This window comes from Balaenoptera physalus (genome assembly GCF_965194825.1).
Source record: "Balaenoptera physalus genome assembly, chromosome: 8".
NCBI classification, from domain to species: domain Eukaryota; kingdom Metazoa; phylum Chordata; class Mammalia; order Artiodactyla; family Balaenopteridae; genus Balaenoptera; species Balaenoptera physalus.
The window spans coordinates 9134748-9152605 of NC_138887.1; the positions used below are offsets into that span (position 1 = coordinate 9134748).

The window sequence follows — 17858 nt, forward strand, 5'->3', positions numbered from 1 at the left end:
TAATAGGCAGTTTTTCTGTTTACAGATGCCAGAAAACTTCCATCCATTTTCCTTCAGTCTGTGGGCCTCAATATATTTCGTTCATCTCTAAACAGGATGTATAAATCACTAAAGGGATTACTATTGTCTGTGATGAGAACCAGTTTCTGTCAACCTGACTCCATTTTCATCAAATCTGAATCAATGACACGAAGGCTAAGGGGTAGAGAGTGGCAAGTGAGAAAATGAACTTCCTGTTAAGAAAAGAAGGTAACATTTATTGGATATTTATTACATACTAGGTACAGTGCTAAATACTTTCTCATACATTACTGAATTAGTGCTCGGTCACAACCTGTAAAATAGGGATTGCTACTTTCAGTTTTACAAATGACAAAATAGATAATATTAAATCCCTCACCCAGATCACACAACCAGTAAGTAAAGGAGTCTGGATTCAAACTCAAGTTTTTCCACAGACCACAATGCCTATCTAAGTGGCTTAAAAATGAGTTAGTATTCTTTCTTTTCACTAGCCAAGTGACATTTTCACGGTACTAGGTACTGTACCAAGCAAAGAATGACAACCTAAAAAAAAGAGTTCTGTGTGCCAAGGGAGACCAACACAATTCAGCATGACAAGGACTGATGACAGTAGAATACACGGGGTCATACAGGGCACTTAATCCAAATCAGGGATGTCAAGGAAGGCATACTGAAGAAAGTGATGTCTGGGTTGGCCCTTGAAGGATGATTAAAAGTTAGCCAGGGAGAAGCCGAGACTGAGGACTGTTTCAAGCAAAGGCATGTGCAAAGGCAAGATGGGGTTTCAGGGCTGGTAGGCAGAAGCAACAAAACATAAGATGAGCAGGGGCCAGAAAAAGGTAGGGCTTTCTACGCCATGCTAAGGGTTTGAATTTTGTTCTCAAGTCAGTGAGGTTAAAGGAAAATATAGTAAGATTTGTATTTTAGAAAGAGTGGAGGGTGCAATGAAGGAGGAAGAGAATAGGACATTAGTTAACAGGTTTTTGCACTGATCCAGGAGAAAAATGACAAAGGCTAAACTGAATCAGTGGCAATACACACAGCAAAAAAAAAAAAAAAAAAAGCCATATTTGATATTCAGGAAGTAGAGGGATCTGGTCAGAATTACAGCAGCCAAACTAGCCTGCTTTAAGTCCCTTCACAAGGGACAAGTCTTTCTCACTTCAAAAGCCTTTATACTTGCTCTTTCTTCGTGGAACACTGCTAAATTACACCCTTTCTAAATTCCATTTACTCTGCTTCTCTCTCTCAAAGCACTCTGTTTCTTCCCTTCCATGCACTTGAATTTCTTGTAATTCACACATCTGCCTGTTTACTTCTTTAACATCTGACCCCTGCTGTCAAGGACCGTTAGGGCAGGGACAGGTCTATTTTGCCAACCCCTGAATCCCCAATACCCAGCACAGCGCCTCCAAACAGTGCCAACGCATCACTCGGTGACTGGCTGACGGTGAACTCACAGGTGGATGCCTTGGCGGACGTGTAATGCCAGTCACTAAGGCCAGAAACAGGAAAGGAGGGGCAGCGATTAACAGTGGTTACTGCTTACTGAATTAACTCCTAACTCCTCCACCTACTTGTCAGGTTTTCCATTCATCAGGGCACCCTGCTCTCTGCCTCCAACTTGACAGGCCCCTCCTTCCTCACGCTCGTCAACACCTTCACTCGCGTTTTTCCAAACTCTTATTTAGCAGCTCAGCCCCTTCCTCTCCTCGAACTCAAGTTACATTTCCTTAAAGACTCTCTTCCGTGTCAGACGGAAGAGAAATCTCACTTTGGGACAGCATCTGCCCACCTGGTTATGCTTCTGAAATGCCCGCCTGGGGAAATCCCGCCAGAACCGAATCTCCGCGGGGACGGACGGCTCCGCACACCCGGAACGCTGCCCGGCGCGGTCAGTGCAGACAACTGTGAAAAGAAGCAAAGGTTTCAAACTGCAGCGGGTGAGAACTAGCCCCGAGCCCGGGCCTGGGCCCCGGCGACGGCGGGCTGTGCCGTCCCGGGGACAACCGGGCCCGCACGCCGCATGGTGAGGGCGGGGGTGGGCGGGTAGGGCAGCCAGGGGGAGCGGCCATGGGCAGGCAAGCCCTCCTTCGCGCCCGTCCCTCAACTTCGCAGAGGGAGCGGGGACACCGACCCCATTTCCGAGTTTCTTTCCTTTTCGTTGGGCAGCTAACCTAACGCCAGCGGGAAGGCGCTGAGGAGAAGGGCTGCCAGGCCCGGAAACAGTGCCCGCCGCGGAGCGAGTCCCCGCTAGCACGGAGAAACCCTCGGAATCTGTGAAAAGCAGCCAGCAGAAGCAACGACAGCAACCGTTTCCTTCCCAAACAGGTCTCAGAAACCGCAGAGCCGATGCTGAGAAAGGGCGGGAAAGCCAAAGCCACCACCAATTTTTCCACCTATTGGCTAATCCCGCTGTCGTTCCCGCAGGCCCGCCTTCCTTGCTCGCGGGCGATGTTCTTACTGGCTGACTTCCGTCAGCCATCCGCTCTCATTGGTCAGTCCCTCCGTTCGTCAGGCTCGGGCCTTGGAGACAGGCGGAGAGTGGCGTTTGGCTCCGCCCCCGGTCGCGCACAGGCGCGTCTGTGTTGGGTCGGAGGCTCCGCCTCCGCGTGCCGTGTGCAAAAACAAACAGCCGTTAGGGAGGAGGTGCTGTGGGGCGGGGTTTGGTTAGAAGGAGGCGCGCAATTGGGCGGTCGCCGGGGTTCAAACGAGCAAGGAGAGCGGGCATTGGTCGGGGTGGTGCGAGGCGGGCCCCGGTTATTGTCCGGGCTCCGGCGGCGGCGGCGGCGGCGGCGGTGGCGGCGGCGGTCGGTGCTGCTGGAGCGGCGGCGGCGGCGGCGGCGGCTCGGCGGGACCGAGGGCGGGAGCGGCCGAGACCATGGTGAAGTCTGTGGGGCGGCCGGGTGGGTGGCGGTGGCCGGGCGGCGCCGCTACCTGTTGAGGCGGCGGGCGTCAGGCGGGCGGGCGTCAGGCGACTACGACGACGGCTGGGCTGGCGTAAGGCGGCGGGGTTCCCCGCGGTCCCGGCCTCGCCCGCCGCGGCGCCGGCGCGAATTGAGGTGCGCGGGCCGAGGCCGGGTGGCCCTGAGCGGGACAACCCTGGCGGCTCTGCAGCACCTCCGCTGCCCCTGCCACCGACTTTGACTCCTGAATTGTGCGTTGGTGAAAAAAAAAAAAAAAAAGTGCGGCTTTTTAGAAACGCGAGTAGAGGGAACTTGGCCCCTTGTGAAGCTGGGAGGGAAAGGCGCTGGAGGGTGGCCGTGCCCCGCGCGGGAGCGAAGCAGCGACGCCGAGGCGACGAGCAGTGTCCGCCCGAGCGCCCTCCGGAGACAGCCCTGCCCGGGGCTGAACCACAAACAGAAACTGTGGTTATTGTGACGTTCTCGCGTCCTAGACCTGGCTTCGACCCTGTGGATGGTCGCACCCCGTCTCTAACTTGTAGTTGTGCAGTTAACGGAAGCGCTTCCGCCGGCCGACTCAGGCACAGATTAGATATGCTCTGTCGACTGATTTGCTCGAGCGGATGATTCTCCTGGTCCTTGCTGGTGTCGAAGGTGTCACTCATTTAATTTCTAGCGACCTGCCACATACTGGCTGTCCCTTTACCAGCAGCTAAAAATACTTGCACGATCGCATAAGCTAAAAATAAGGAGGCGTGGAGTTGTCATTCTTGTTTTGAGAATTTTGAACTTGAGGGGACGTGAGCATGTGTCTGTTGAACTGATATGCAAGTTTCTTGGCATCCAGTTTTCAACTTTTCCTGAATGAAATAACACTCCAGCTGGCCCCATAGGCGTATTTTCTACCGAGATGCTTAACCCAGGTTAATACTAACTCAGTTCTTAGAATCAAAAATTTTATGGTGCTTGTATTTTGTTTCTCAGTCAGTCATCAAACGTATTAAAATGAATGTGTGAAGTTGGAGGGTGTATATACAGAGTTTGAGGGGGTTGTGAAAAAAAGGTAATTATTTACTGTACAAGTTTATATTCGCACAAGTTTGATTCCATGAGACTTTGTTTTTGTTAAGTATGAGAAATGTATCCGGAAACCACGGAAATAGTCATTTAACTTACAGAGGTTTTTTTTTTTTTTAATGTTTTATTTATTTATTTTTGGCTGCGTTGGGTCTTCGTTGCTGTGCGCAGGCTTTCTCTAGTTGCGGCGAGCGGAGGCTACTCTTTGTTGCGGTGCGCGGGCTCGAGGCACGCGGGCTTCAGTAGTTGTGGCATGTGGGCTCAGTAGTTGTGGCGCACGGGCTTAGTTGCTCCGCGGTATGTGGGATCTTCCCGGACCAGGGCTCGAACCCGTGTCCCCTGCATTGGCAGGCGGATCCTTAACCACTGCGCCACCAGGGAAGTCCTAACTTACTGAGATTTTTTAAAAAACTGATTTCATGTCTACTTCCTTAAAAAGCAAATAGGTTAAATAGCAAGTATGATGTATTTGAAGTGATAAAATTGCTTAAGAGCAGTAAATTGGGACGCCTGGGAAGTTTTGCAGTTGGTACCTTTTAATGGATAACTACTACTTATTTCATAATTCAGTCATAGACAGTGATTATAGTTTTAGACTCATGCACCAATTGAGAGGTTTTTTTAATGTATTTACAGCAGGGCAAATAGAGCTGAATAGATTTATTTGAAGAAGAAGTGAGAATATATGGTTACTCCCCCATATGGTTTTGGGAGATAAACATGCGGGGGGGGGGGTGATTTTTAGCCTAAAAAGTATTTTAAGGAAACCATTACAAAGGGACAAAGGGGATGCCATTTCAAAGCTTACCTTCTGCTTCAAAAATATCCTCAAACAACTAGCCAGTCATGTAAACTGATTTCTTTAACTAATTTTTCTTTTAACAGAGAAGAAATAATAGATTTAAGTAGTAAAATCAAACAGCCCAAAAGAGAATATTGGTTTCCCTCTCAAGTCAGATCCTTAGTATTTCGTCCCTAGAGGCAAATAACTTTTCTGATGTATTGTGTGACCTTCTAGAAATGTATATGTACACACACTCTACAGTACTCCACTTTATGTAAACAAAAGCTCACTGCACTTGCATATACCCTGCCTTTTACACAAATATGTTTTGTGAGTTGTTCCTTATCAGCACATATCTGTAACTCATTTGTTGAAATGGCTGCATAATATCCCATTGCATGTATATACTGTGTCCTATTTGTGACCATTCATGTTATTTGAGAAATATTTCTTTTATATCAGGTGAAAGTAGTATTTGTTTAACCCCTTAAGAATGTTTGTATGTCTTTTTTTTTTTTTTTGTAAAATACACATAACAGTTGACCATTTTGCCATTTTTAAGTGTACTGCCAGTCATCTCCAGAACTTTTTCATCTTCCCAAATTGAAACTCTGTACCCATTAAATAGTAACTCTCCATTCTGCCCCTTTCCCCAGCCTCTGGTGACCACCATTCTGCTTTTTGTTCCTATGATTTTGACTAGGTACCTCATGTAAGTGGAATCATACATATTTGTCCTTTTGCTTATTTCACTTAGCATAATGTCTTCAAGGTTTACCCATGTTGTAGCATGTATCAGAATTTCCTTCCTTTTTACAGCTGAATACTATTCTATTGTGTGTATGTACCACGATTTTGTTTATTCATTCTTCCATGGTGGACATTTAGGTTGTTTCTGCTTTTTAGCTATTGTTTATAATACTGATATAAACAAAATAGCAAATAGTATAGAAAGTATCTGTTTGAGTCCCTGTTCTCAATTCCTTAGGTATGTGCCTAGAAGTGTAATTGCTAGATCATAGAGTAATTCTCTGTTTAATTTTTTTTTAAGATGCTTTTTTTTCTCCCCATAGAGCTAAGTTCTGAATATTTCTGTGGAAATGATACACACTGACATTTTTTAAAATTATTTTATTATGAAATACTTCTAGCATGAGAGTTATATTGACTCGATGAAGATTCTTCAGTCTGAAATTTGAAAAATATGTTCAAATTTTTAGAAATCTCATTTTTAAAAAGTATTTAAGGTTTGACCTTGTTTCTATATAAATTAATAAATGGTGGACTTCCCTGGTGGTCCAGTGGTTAAGACTCCCCGCTTCTACTGCAGGGGCTGCAGGTTCAATCCCTGGTCGAGGAAGTTCCACATGCCGCAAGGTGCAGCCAAAAAAAAAATGAACATCATCAGTTGTGGGACAAATAAAATTATTAAAAAATAAAATAAATGGTGATATAATACATGTATATTTAAAATTGAAGATGACCTAGATTTTGTTAACTACCTAAAGTAAAACTAGAAGAAATTTTATTTCCTAAGTTTAATTTTTTCTCTTTTTTAATTTTTATTGGGGTATAGTTGATTTACAATGTTGTGTTAATTTCAGGTGTACAGCAAAGTGAATCTGCTACACATATACATATATCCACTCTTTTTTAGATTGTTTTCCCATATAGGCCATTGCAGAGTACTGAGTAGAGTTTTCTGTGCTATATAGGAGGTCCTTATTAGTTCTCTGTTTTATATATAATAGTGTGTATATGTCAATCCCAATCCTCCAATTTATCCCTCCCCCCGCCTTACCCCCTGGGACCATAAGTTTATTTTCTATATCTGTAACTCCACTTCTGTTTTGTAGATAAGTTTATTTGTAGTCCTAAATAGTTTTGAAGTAGCATTTTTGATTCTTCATCTGGAACTTTTTCCCACCTAGGCTGGAGGCAAAGCTGGAAAGGACAGTGGGAAGGCCAAGGCTAAGGCAGTGTCTCGCTCACAGAGAGCTGGGTTACAGGTAACATCCCTGCTGTTGTAATTCATTATTAAATTATTTTCTTTACTGTTACAATTCATGACTCATAGATGTTTCTTTAATTACAAAAGTGTACTTGTACTACTGGTCTTTGATAATGAGATTAATTGGTCAAAATATAAACCACAAAGCAACTGCTTTATTTATTTGTTTGTTTGTTTGGCTGCTCCGGGTCTTAGTTGCGGCACACGGGATCTTTTTTAGTTGTGGTATGCGAACTCTTAGTTGCGGCATGTGGGATCCAGTTCCCTGACAAAGGATTGAACCCCGGGCCCCCTGCGTTGAGAGTGCAGAGTCTTAGCCACTGGACCACCAGGGAAGTCCTGCAACTCCCTTTTATATAATTTGTATTCTCTTCTTCTAAACAAGGACAAGTTATGAAAAGATCTTAAATGAATTTGGTGATTTTGCTCTCTTAAAATCTATTATTTCTAGATTATAATTATGTTCCTAGTTCTTTTATAAATTGTATCAGATTGAAGTGAGTATGCTGTGGCTTTTATTTTATTTTATTTTATTTTATTTTATTTTATTTTTTTATTTTTTTTGTGGCTTTTATTTTAAAGAGTGTTTGTTGTGGTACATCGGCTTTCAGGATGAGAGAGTAATGAACTGTCCACTGATCCTGTGAATCTTTCCCCAATACCTTCAAGTGTAGACTCAGTGATATACTCAAAGCACTAAATGGTTTCAACTTTTGTATATTTAAATTGTTGCAGCTTTAATCCACAAACTCAAAATTTTCTGGATGAGTAAGAATTATTCCCTACCTGTAAGAGACACTTTTTAAACAGGAAAGTTTGAAGTCCAGACTATAAGGTTAGGATTTTTATCTTCTTGGCAGTAGTGAGCCATTGAAAGTTTTTGAGGAAGAGGACGACATGATCTGGATGGTACTGAAAGAAGGGGGGGGGCGAGAACTTGTACTTGGTGGGTACGTTCTATATTTTAGAACATCATGCAAATCTCAATTAGAATTTATTTAAGTGTCCTTACTTTGAAGTGGGAGATGGGAGACAGATACAGGCTATTGCAGTGGTTTAGGAATAAGGTAATAACATACTTGAACTTGAGTGGGATGGAAAAGAATAGAAGGCTTGTGTATGCTCCCCAAAAATGGGAGGAGGGGTATGGGATTGAGAGGACGGTCAAAGAGAAGTTTCTCTAAGGCTTAGACCCTAAGAAGCAGAAGAGTTTGTAGTAGGGGCAAGTTATGAAATAATAAATTTAAGTGCAGTCATCTTGAAGTTCCACTAAAACATCCATATGAAAATGTCCAAAAGTTGTAGATTTGAGTCTAGCTTTCCAAGAGAGGTGATCAAAAGAATTACAAATTTAAGGTCACTTATGTAAAATTGGTAGCTTGTGCTGTGGATAAGTTTCCTAAGTAGAGCATGAGGAAGGATCAAAAAGGCATTGGTGGACCCCTCACCATATTTGATATGGTATTTGAGTCAAAGAATGAAAAGACTGAGGAGTAGTCAGAGTTCGTGTTAGAACTATGTAATTGCTTCGGCCTAAGAAGAAATGGTTTTTGAGGTTCTCTGTGTCAGACGACATAACGTGCCGGTTACTGAGGATGCAGAAGGGAGTACGACATGGATCCTGGTCTCGGGGAGCTTAGAATTAGGGAAGGATGTAAACAAAACAATCATGCCTTTTCTCTTTAAGGATGCAATCTGGAAGTGGCTAGTAGATTTGGTAGTTAAAATGTTACTGCTCGTCTTTCAGAATTGTGTTTAACAGAAGCCAAGGTTGCATTGGTAGAAAATGGGTGACAAGAAAGGGGTTTCAGGGTTTGCCTTTAAATCTTGCCTTTGGAAAGGAGATGTCTAGACTGTTAACTGGAGGCAGTTGCTGTAGACACGTGGAGACGTTTTAAGTGAAGTGTGCAGAAGGAAAGGAGCCAGCGAAAAGGAAGCAATTGGAGCTGTTGAATGATGGAGCAGTAACAGGGTAAGGAAGGTCCTTAAGAAAGTTGGGAGTGGGGTTAGTCAAAGACACAGACAAGTGGGATTAGGGAACTTTGGAGATGAGAAAGTGCCTATTCTCAGAAAGTAGAAAGAAAGGATCACAATGAGAGAATGGTGTTGGTTTTTAGTTCATGCTTTACTCATATTATTCAGCCTTTGATTACATTCAGTGGTGTGATGTTAAGACTTCAGTGCTTCGCATTTGGATGGTCTCTTTCAGTTTCCCGTGGGCCGCATCCACAGACATTTGAAGACTCGCACCACAAGTCACGGAAGGGTCGGTGCCACTGCTGCAGTGTACAGTGCTGCAATTCTGGAGTACCTCACTGCTGAGGTTAGTGGGGGAAATGTTATATATGGGAATCCCAGATGTGTCCTGGACATAAATGGCTAAAACCCATGGAATATGGGTTTGAAATAAAAAAGACACACTCTTGTTAGTTTCTTTTAATAGCAGTTTTAGATGCGTCTTATCAACCTATTACCTAGTACCAGTGTGAAATAGAACTTTGGTGTGCTCTTTTTTAAAGTTAAGTAAGGGTCAGTGATCCGTATTTTTAAGGGACGTGACAAACAAGTGTAAAATAATTTAAATACCATACTACTAATTAAACGAACTCTGAAATACGTATATAATCGATAGGTGATATTTGTGAAGTTACAGCATAACTTTTTTTTTTCTTTTTTTTTACAGCATAACTCTTAGTTAATAAAGATTTGAGGTGGGGCGAAGTCTTGGCAGTGTGATGATAACATATTTTTTAAATATCACAACTATATTATGATGATAACAAAATTTGGTAAAAGACCTAAGCAACCTTCTGGTTCTGTGCATGGTTGTATGCATAAAATGCTGTATCTTACTCAGTTTGACTTTTCAGGAAGATAAGTTAATTGGGCAAGAGTTCTTAATTCTTAGGTCATGGACTACCACTTCCTCCATTCTAATCCCTCCTAAGGAAAACAAAAGGGAAGCCATGAAACTCCTTCAACTACATTCCAAGCAAGGGAAGTAAGTTGAGTAGCAAGCAAGTCAACTGATAGAGATAGCCAATCTAATAGAAACGGGGAAGCTTCCTACTTGGGAAAGATGTGGTTGGGAGCTAGGTTGAAAGATTTTGCTTTAACCTGTGTGTTAATTATCACTGCTGTCATTTCATTAACCTTACCAAGTCATTTATTTTCGCATTGGAGATTTAACATTGATAGTTTCAACTTCACTATGTCACAAGCAGGGATTTTGTGTTGGTAATGTTTTTGTATTGGTACTAGTTAAGAGCCTTTCTGCTTTATCACTCTTATACCAGTTTTTATTTGTTTACCTGCAGACTTTTCAGAAAGGTATGCATTTTGTTCACTCATGTAGAGGCATAGGCTTCTGGTTCAGAATTTTCAAGTCCCATCTAAACTCCCATTATCTTTATTCTTAGGAACTTTATGATTTTTTAGTTTAAGATTAAACAGTAATCATATACATAGATACATACATATGCAGTCAACGTGTATTTTCCAAATATTTAATTTTGGGGTTTTAGTCAATAATAGATGTAAAGAAAATACTGAAATCTAAGTTTAGGGGTAATCACTTTTCAACGTTGGCTTCACACTAGGATCACTTATGAAGCTTTCAAAAGATACTGGTGCCAGGCCTCACCCCAGACCAGTCAGAGTTGCAAGGGAGAATGGAGTAGAGAGAGTACTGGTGGTTTTTAAAGCACGCTGATTGCTTTGGATGTACACCGAGGCTTCCCACCACTCTGTTTAAGTGAGGAGGTTCTGTGGAGTTATTTTTGTGTTACTTCCATCAAAGGTTTTATAATGCCAGTACGGTCTATGGAGGCAAAAAAAAAAGAAAGAAAAATGCAATTTTATGGCCAACTGGGACTTTGAAATTTCTCTAGTTGAAAATTGCCCTTATAGAATAAAGGGCTTCTAGCTTATTGCCTACAGATTATAGGGCCCAGTGATGTTAAAAACTCTGAATAAGAAATTATTTTTAATTATATTTTTAAATTTTTCTAAAAGTGCTAAGCAATAAATTTCAGCTGTTAAGGGCCATGAAAAAATAGACTACATGGGTATATTAAAATATATTTCTAGATGTTCACATTTATTGAACAGATTCTTGGCTAAGGGATATTATTATCCCTTGTCTTTATTTCTTTCTATAGAAGTAGATTTTTGCTCAAGTTTCCAGTTCTCTTGCAGAGAATGAATATAAAAGGACCAAATGAAGTAATAAGAGTTCTATAACAGCATTATAGAAATTTGGAAAAAATTTAGTGTCGGTTTATATATGTATCTTGTGTGTTTTGTGTGTAGATGCTGTAGTGATCTTTTTAGCTATAATTGCAGGCCTAAACCGAATCCTTAAACACTTCACCCTTGTTTGATGTGCTGTCTCACGGATGCTTTGTAGGTGCTGGAGCTGGCAGGTAATGCTTCCAAGGATCTCAAAGTTAAGCGGATCACTCCGCGCCACTTGCAACTTGCAATCCGTGGTGATGAAGAGTTGGATTCTCTTATCAAGGCTACCATAGCTGGGGGTGGTATGTATTATTTTTTCTTCAGCCTAGATTGTTAACTGGCCTAACTAATAGATAATTCAGATCGATGATCCAATACATTTGTATCACCAACTAGAGAACATAGAAACTTAAGTTTCAAAAGTGTTAAGTCTGACAGTTCTAGACTTCTTCTCATTATGATCTGAATAAATATTTCTTCTCCTTGTAGCCATATACAATGCTATTTTTTTTTTTTTTTTTTTTTAATACTTTATTTATTTATTTTATTTATTTATTTATGACTGTGTTGGGTCTCTTAGTTTTCGTGTGAGGGCTTTCTCTAGTTGCGGCAAGTGGGGGCCACTCTTCATCGCGGTGCGGGGGCCGCTCTTCATCGCGGTGCGCGGGCCTTTCGCTATCGCGGCCCCTCCCGTTGCGGGGCACAGGCTCCAGACGCGCAGGCTCAGTAGTTGTGGCTCACGGGCCTAGTTGCTCCGCGGCATGTGGGATCTTCCCAGACCAGGGCTCGAACCCGTGTCCCCTGCATTAGCAGGCAGATTCTCAACCACTGCGCCACCAGGGAAGCCCTACAATGCTATTTTTATTTTAGCAAGTTCTTCATCTAAATTTCATATGTGAGACTTAAAACCTGGTGTTTAAAATATTTCCCATATCCTTTAAACTGTGTTTGAAAAATGATCTTGAGAAATTGCTTAATATGATGCTCTTGAAAGTCAGGGCTGAGATAATTGAATGAGTCAGGATCAGTGAAGGTGAGATATAAATTGGTGGTTCTTAATACTTTTTGGATCACATTTGGAGAACCTCTTGAAAGCTGTGGTTACTCTTCTCTAAAAAAAAGCACATAAAAGCACACCATTTTACATACAGTTTTAGAGGGGGTTCCCAGGCCCCAAGGTGGGGACCCCTTGGTATAGATACTTTAACAGAATCAGAATGTGAAAGGGGACTTAAGTAAATTTCATTCTTTTTTAAAAGCCTTTTTGTTTGTTTGTTTTTTATATTAATTTATTTATTTTTGGCTGTATTTGGTCTTTGTTGCTGCTTATGGGCTTTCTCTAGTTGCAGCAAGCGGGGGCTACTCTTCGTTGCGGTGCGCGGGCTTCTCATTGCAGTGGCTTCTCTTGTTGCAGAGCACGGGCTCTAGGCGCATGGGCTTCAGTAGTTGTGGCACGTGGGCTCAGTAGTTGTGGCTCGCAGGCTCTAGAGTGCAGGCTCAGTAGTTGTGGTGCCACGGGATTAGTTGCTCTGCGCCATGTGGGATCTTCCCGTATCAGGGCTTGAACCTGTGTCCCCTGCATTGGCAGGCGGATGCTTAACCACTGTGCCCCCAGGGAAGTCCTCATTCTTTATATAATTGCTTTTTGGGGTTGAAGCCCTAAAGTGGTAAGATATAGCCAGTTTAGGGACTTCCCTGGCAGTCCAGTGGTTAAGACTCCACGCTTCCAGGGGGCATGGGTTCAGTCCCTGCTTGGGGAACTAAAGATCCCACATGCCTCTCAGTACAGCCAAAAAAAAAAAGATAAAGCCAGCTTAAAGTTTTTCTACTAATACTGTTTCTTTTCATTTCATTCTAGGTGTGATCCCTCACATCCACAAGTCTCTGATTGGAAAGAAGGGACAGCAGAAGACTGCTTAGAGAGTTGTTTTAACCAACCCTCTTCCTCCCCGTCATTGTACTGTAACTGGGACAGAAGAAATAATGAGGATATGTGGAATTTTTAAAACAGTTAAGTGGAAAAGCATAGACAATTACTGTAGACATGAAAAAGAAACATTTGTATGTTCTTAGACTCGAAGTTTGATAAAAATACCTTTTCATGTGGCAGCAGTTGTGTGTTGATTGGCTAGGTTTCTCCCATGTGTTTTATACAGAAATGGACTTGATAAACCATTTTTTAAAAAAATGATTTGTCTCAAAACCGTTCTGTTTGTGCTGTGTTGAAAATATTTTGCTCATACTTCAAAATTTTTTAAATTTCAAATTGGTTATATATTCAGAAAAATCTTAAAACAGAAATTGGGAATCTACTGCTATCATGATTGATACCATATTATATTGAATCTTGGCTGCTACCTGTTAGTAGTAGGCAGCAATTATTTTACATACCACTAAAGAAAAAAACTGCCAATTAAACCATAATATGCCGTCAATTATGAGATGCATCCCAATTTCAGAGATGTTAGAGTATGAAAACATGCATTTAGAATTGATGAACTAGGATAGTGGAATTATTTGAATTATTTAATGAGCACTTACTATGTGGCAAGCCCTGTGCTAAGAGCTTTATTGATGAAGAAATTTTATTACCCCCATTTTAAAGATGTAGAACCTGAGGCTCACAGAAGTTAAATGGCTTGCCAGAAAACATTTATCTAATAGTTAGAAAAGGGCAGAACTAGGATATAAACCTAGATTTGGCTGACTCCAGAGCCCACACCCTTACCTAGAATTGAAGTTAAGGTTATCAAAGTTGTCTGCTTTTGGCTTAAAATTCCAGCTTTTAGTGATCTTTTATTGATACAGTAACATTCAGTAATTTGTACAATATTTTAAAAATTATTTTTGTTTGTCAGTTTCTGAGTAACTTGTAAGATTTAAGTTAATGTATCAGTTAACGGTCCATCAGAAAATTATATTTTTCTGCAAGTCTGGAAGTCTTCATTAAAAATGGAAATTCTTTATTAATGTTTTATAATACAACAGTATCAAAACAAAACTCTCATTTTAAAAAACTTATTTTATTATGGAAATTTTCAAAAATAAAGAGAATAGTATAATGAACTCCCGTGTACTCATCCTGCAACTTCAGCAGTTATCCTGTGGTCAGTTTTGTTTTACCTGTATCCCCAACCTGAACCCTCTTCCCAGTTGATTGGTTTGAATCCCATTCCAGGCATGATTTATTTTCATGTCCACATACTTAAGCATGTGTCTCTAAAGATGGGGTACCTTTTAGACCATAACCACAATACCATTGTCTTAAGACAGCTAACACATTTTATAATAACAAATATCCAGTCAGTATTCAGATTTCTGATTGTTTCATAATTTTACAGTTGGTTTGTTTGAATCACAATCCAGACACTATGTCTTACATTTTACTAATAGCTCTTAAATTTCTTTTTAATCTGTAGGTTTCTTTTTTATTATTATTATAATTTAATTTTTGAAGAAACTGAGTTGTTTGTCCTATAGGATTGTCTCTAAGTGTGGATTTTACTGAATCTTGGCACATATTTTGAAGAAGCTTCTATATTGAAAGGATCTACAATTATCCATGTGTGAAGTTTTAGTAGTTTTTAGAAACCAAAGAAGCAACAGAAAAGAAGGCAAAATAACCTATCAGAGACTAGGGTCTTGTACTAGAGTTTTCTAGATAATTGCTTCAAATATCTGTTTCCTTTTGGTAGTGTAATTATTTGCTTCCTACTGTGTTCCCAGGATTGTATTTTTGTTTTCTTTTTTTTTTTTTTTTTTTTAATTTTATAGCTACTTTATTTATTTATTTTTGGCTGTGTTGGGTCTTCGGTTCGTGCGAGGGCTTTCTCTAGTTGCGGCAAGCGGGGGCCACTCTTCATCGCGGTGTGGGGACCACTCTTCATCGCAGTGCGCGGGCCTTTCACTATCGCGACCCCTCCCGTTGCGGGGCACAGGCTCCAGACACGCAAGCTCAGTAGTTGTGGCTCACGGGTCCAGCTGCTCCGTGGCATGTGGGATCTTCCCAGACCAGGGCTCGAACCCGTGTTCCCTGCATTAGCAGGCAGATTCTCAACCACTGTGCCACCAGGGAAGCCCTATTTTTGTTTTCTGATGGAAAAAAATAGAACAACTGGGCCCTGTGCTCTGGGCCTCACCCCCACATTTGGTCCATCTTGCTTCACCTATACACCCCTTCCTCCTGCTGGCTTTTTTTACAGCATGTCCCAGCCATCATATTGCACCTGTAATACCTTAATAGGTAACTCTAAAAGAAAGCTTTAAAAAGAGGGCTTTTTATATTTTAAAAAAGACGGTACCTCATTGTGGTTTTGATTTGCATTTCCCCGATTATTAGTGATGTTGAGCATCATTCCATGTGCCTGTTGGCCATCTGTATGTCTTCAAACAAATGTCTATTCAGATCCTCTGTCCATTTTTAATTGGACTTTTTTTTTGCTACTGAGTCATTTGAGTTATTTTTATATATTTTGGATATTAACCCCCTATGAGATACATGATTTTCAAATATTTACTCCCATTCCTTAGGTTGCCTTTTTTTCTTCTTTTTTAGTTATTTGTTTGGCTGCATCAGGTCTTATTTGCAGCACACGGGATCTTTTGTTGCAGCGCGTGAGCTTCTCTGTAGTTGTGGTGTGCGGGCTCAGTAGTTGCGGCACACGGGGCTCTCTAGTTGTGGCGTGCAGCTCTCTAGTTGTGGTACACAGGCTCTAGATCCCACAGGCCTAGTTGCCCCACGGCATGTGGGATCCTAGTTCCCCAACCAGGAATCGAACCTGCGTCCCCAGGCAGACTCCTAACCACTGGACCACCAGGGAAGTCCCCGTAGGTTGCCTTTTTATTTTTTTGATAGTACATTTTATTATGAAAAATTTTTACTATGCAGAAAAGTTAACTATACAGTGAATAATTCTTAACACTTACCACCTAGATTCTACAATTAATATTTTACTACATTTGTTTTATAACATCTATTCGTCTGTGAGATGGCTCTCATTTGCCTGCTGTTTTTATTCTCTGCTTGTCCAGTTATTTCTTGTTAGAGAAGTTCTTAGACCAGATCATGTTGTTCATTATATTAGATGATTGAGGGACTTCACTGGTGGCGCAGTGGATAAGAATCCACCTGCCAATGCAGGGGACACAGGTTCGAGCCCTGGTCCGGGAAGATCCCACATGCCATGGAACAACTAAGCCTGTGCGCCACAACTAAGCCTGTGCTCTAGAGCCCGCGAGCCACAACTACTGAGCCTGTGTGCCACTACTGAAGCCCACATGCCTAGAGCCCATGCTCTGCACAAGAGAAGCCACCTCAATGAGAAGCCCACACACTGCAATGAAGACCTAATGCAGCCAAAATTAATTAATGATTTTTTTTAATTAAAAAATAAAGTGCGGTCTCCACTCGGGAGGCTCATAGCCTAAGTGGGGGGACAGAGGTGGACACAGAAGTTTCCGAGTGGGGCTTCTTTGGTGGCACAGTGGGTAAGAATCCGCCTGCCAGTGCAGGGGACACAGGTTCGAGCCCTGGTCCAGGAAGATCTGCGGAGCAGCTAAGCCCATGCACCACAACTACTGAGGCTGTGCTCTACAGCCCGTGAGCCACAACTACTGAGCCTGCATACCACAACTACTGAAGCCCGCACACCTAGAGCCCGTGCTCCACAACGAGAAGCCACCTCAATGAGAAGCCCGCGCTCCACAACGAAGAGTAGCCCCAGCTCACCACAACTAGAAAAGCCTGCATGCAGCAATGGAGACCCAACGCAGCCAAAAATAAATAAATTTATTTTTAAAAATTGCTCAGCAAAATGCATTAAAAAAAGAAAAAGAGGAGCCTAGTACCTAGAGAACAGACTTGTGGTTGGCAAGGGGGAGGGGGTTGGCGGAGGTGTGGAGTGGGCTTTGGGGTGAGCAGATACAAACTGGTATATACAGAATGGATGAGCAACAAGGTCCTACTCTATAGCACAGAGAACTATATTCAGTATCCTATGATAAACCATGATGGAAAAGGATATTTTTTAAAAGATGCATATATGTGTAACTGCATCACTGCTGTACGGTAGGAATTAACACAACATTGTAAATCAACTATACTTCAATTAAAAAAAAAACATGGTGGCCACATGGAGGACAAGGTGAAGGGGAAGAGAGCTTAGGATAGACAAACCAAGAATGAAGGGTGCCGGGTCTGGATAGACACCCCGTATTCTACTCCAGAGGAAGGGGACGGCCTTCGCCAGCTCAACCAAGGAGGCAGGGCCTCGCGGAAGAGCCTCTTGAAGGCAGCACGTTAGAACCATTCTCCGCAACCAGGAGTGCTGCCGCCAGAGCGGTCAAGGCTTTGGGAGGACCCTGGGCCCTGCAGCCTTGACCCAGGAGGAGGTCCCCAGAGTCACAGCTTAGTCTAAAAGTTTGCTGCCAGAGGACAAAGGGAGCCATTTAAAATTCACAAGTTGTTGGAATAAACCCCAGTCAGTTCCTGTCTTCCCTATGCCTCATCCTTCCTTAGGTGTGAAGAGGAGAAAATAAAACTTCCTGTCTCTCCAGCCCAGCCTGAGATGGTCACTCACATTTATCCACCTTTCTACAAGGTCATCGATCTGTCCTCTACAAGGTCATTGATCTGTTCTTCTAAAAGCTCATTGGTCTGAATTCTGTAAGGTTATTGATCCGTCCTCTGCAAGGTCACTGATCCATCCTCTCCAAGGTGGCTGACTACACCAGCACACCTGGTGCTCAGCTCCCTCCCAGTTGATGCCAGAGGCTGTGCTGTGGGAAAGCACTTCTCTGCTCTCACGGGGAGCTGGTTCCGGAG

At 42.3% G+C, this 17858-nt stretch overlaps 1 protein-coding gene and 1 long non-coding RNA gene across 2 annotated transcripts; one reads left to right on the forward strand and one right to left on the reverse strand.

Annotated features, from left to right (window-relative positions):
• Window positions 1–244: 244 nt before the first annotated feature.
• On the reverse strand, window positions 245–2635 carry LOC309665369. The gene is made up of 3 exons (XR_014266360.1): window positions 2202–2635; window positions 1820–1932; window positions 245–1519 (listed from the first exon to the last, which is right to left on the reverse strand). It is a non-coding gene; the product is annotated as an uncharacterized lncRNA (long non-coding RNA).
• Window positions 2636–2751: 116 nt separating this feature from the next.
• H2AZ2 (H2A.Z variant histone 2) lies at window positions 2752–14101 on the forward strand. The gene is made up of 5 exons (XM_082471635.1): window positions 2752–2908; window positions 6720–6797; window positions 9009–9122; window positions 11208–11337; window positions 12894–14101. The coding sequence occupies exons 1-5, from the start codon at window positions 2906–2908 to the stop codon at window positions 12953–12955; spliced, it is 387 nt and encodes a 128-aa protein (XP_082327761.1). The 5' UTR covers window positions 2752–2905; the 3' UTR covers window positions 12956–14101.
• Window positions 14102–17858: the final 3757 nt, after the last annotated feature.

Coding starts and splice junctions, on each gene's coding strand:
- H2AZ2 (XM_082471635.1), top strand. Junction 6,798..9,008: donor CACAGAGAGCTGGGTTACAG/GTAACATCCCTG, acceptor GGTCTCTTTCAG/TTTCCCGTGGGCCGCATCCA. Junction 11,338..12,893: donor GGCTACCATAGCTGGGGGTG/GTATGTATTATT, acceptor ATTTCATTCTAG/GTGTGATCCCTCACATCCAC.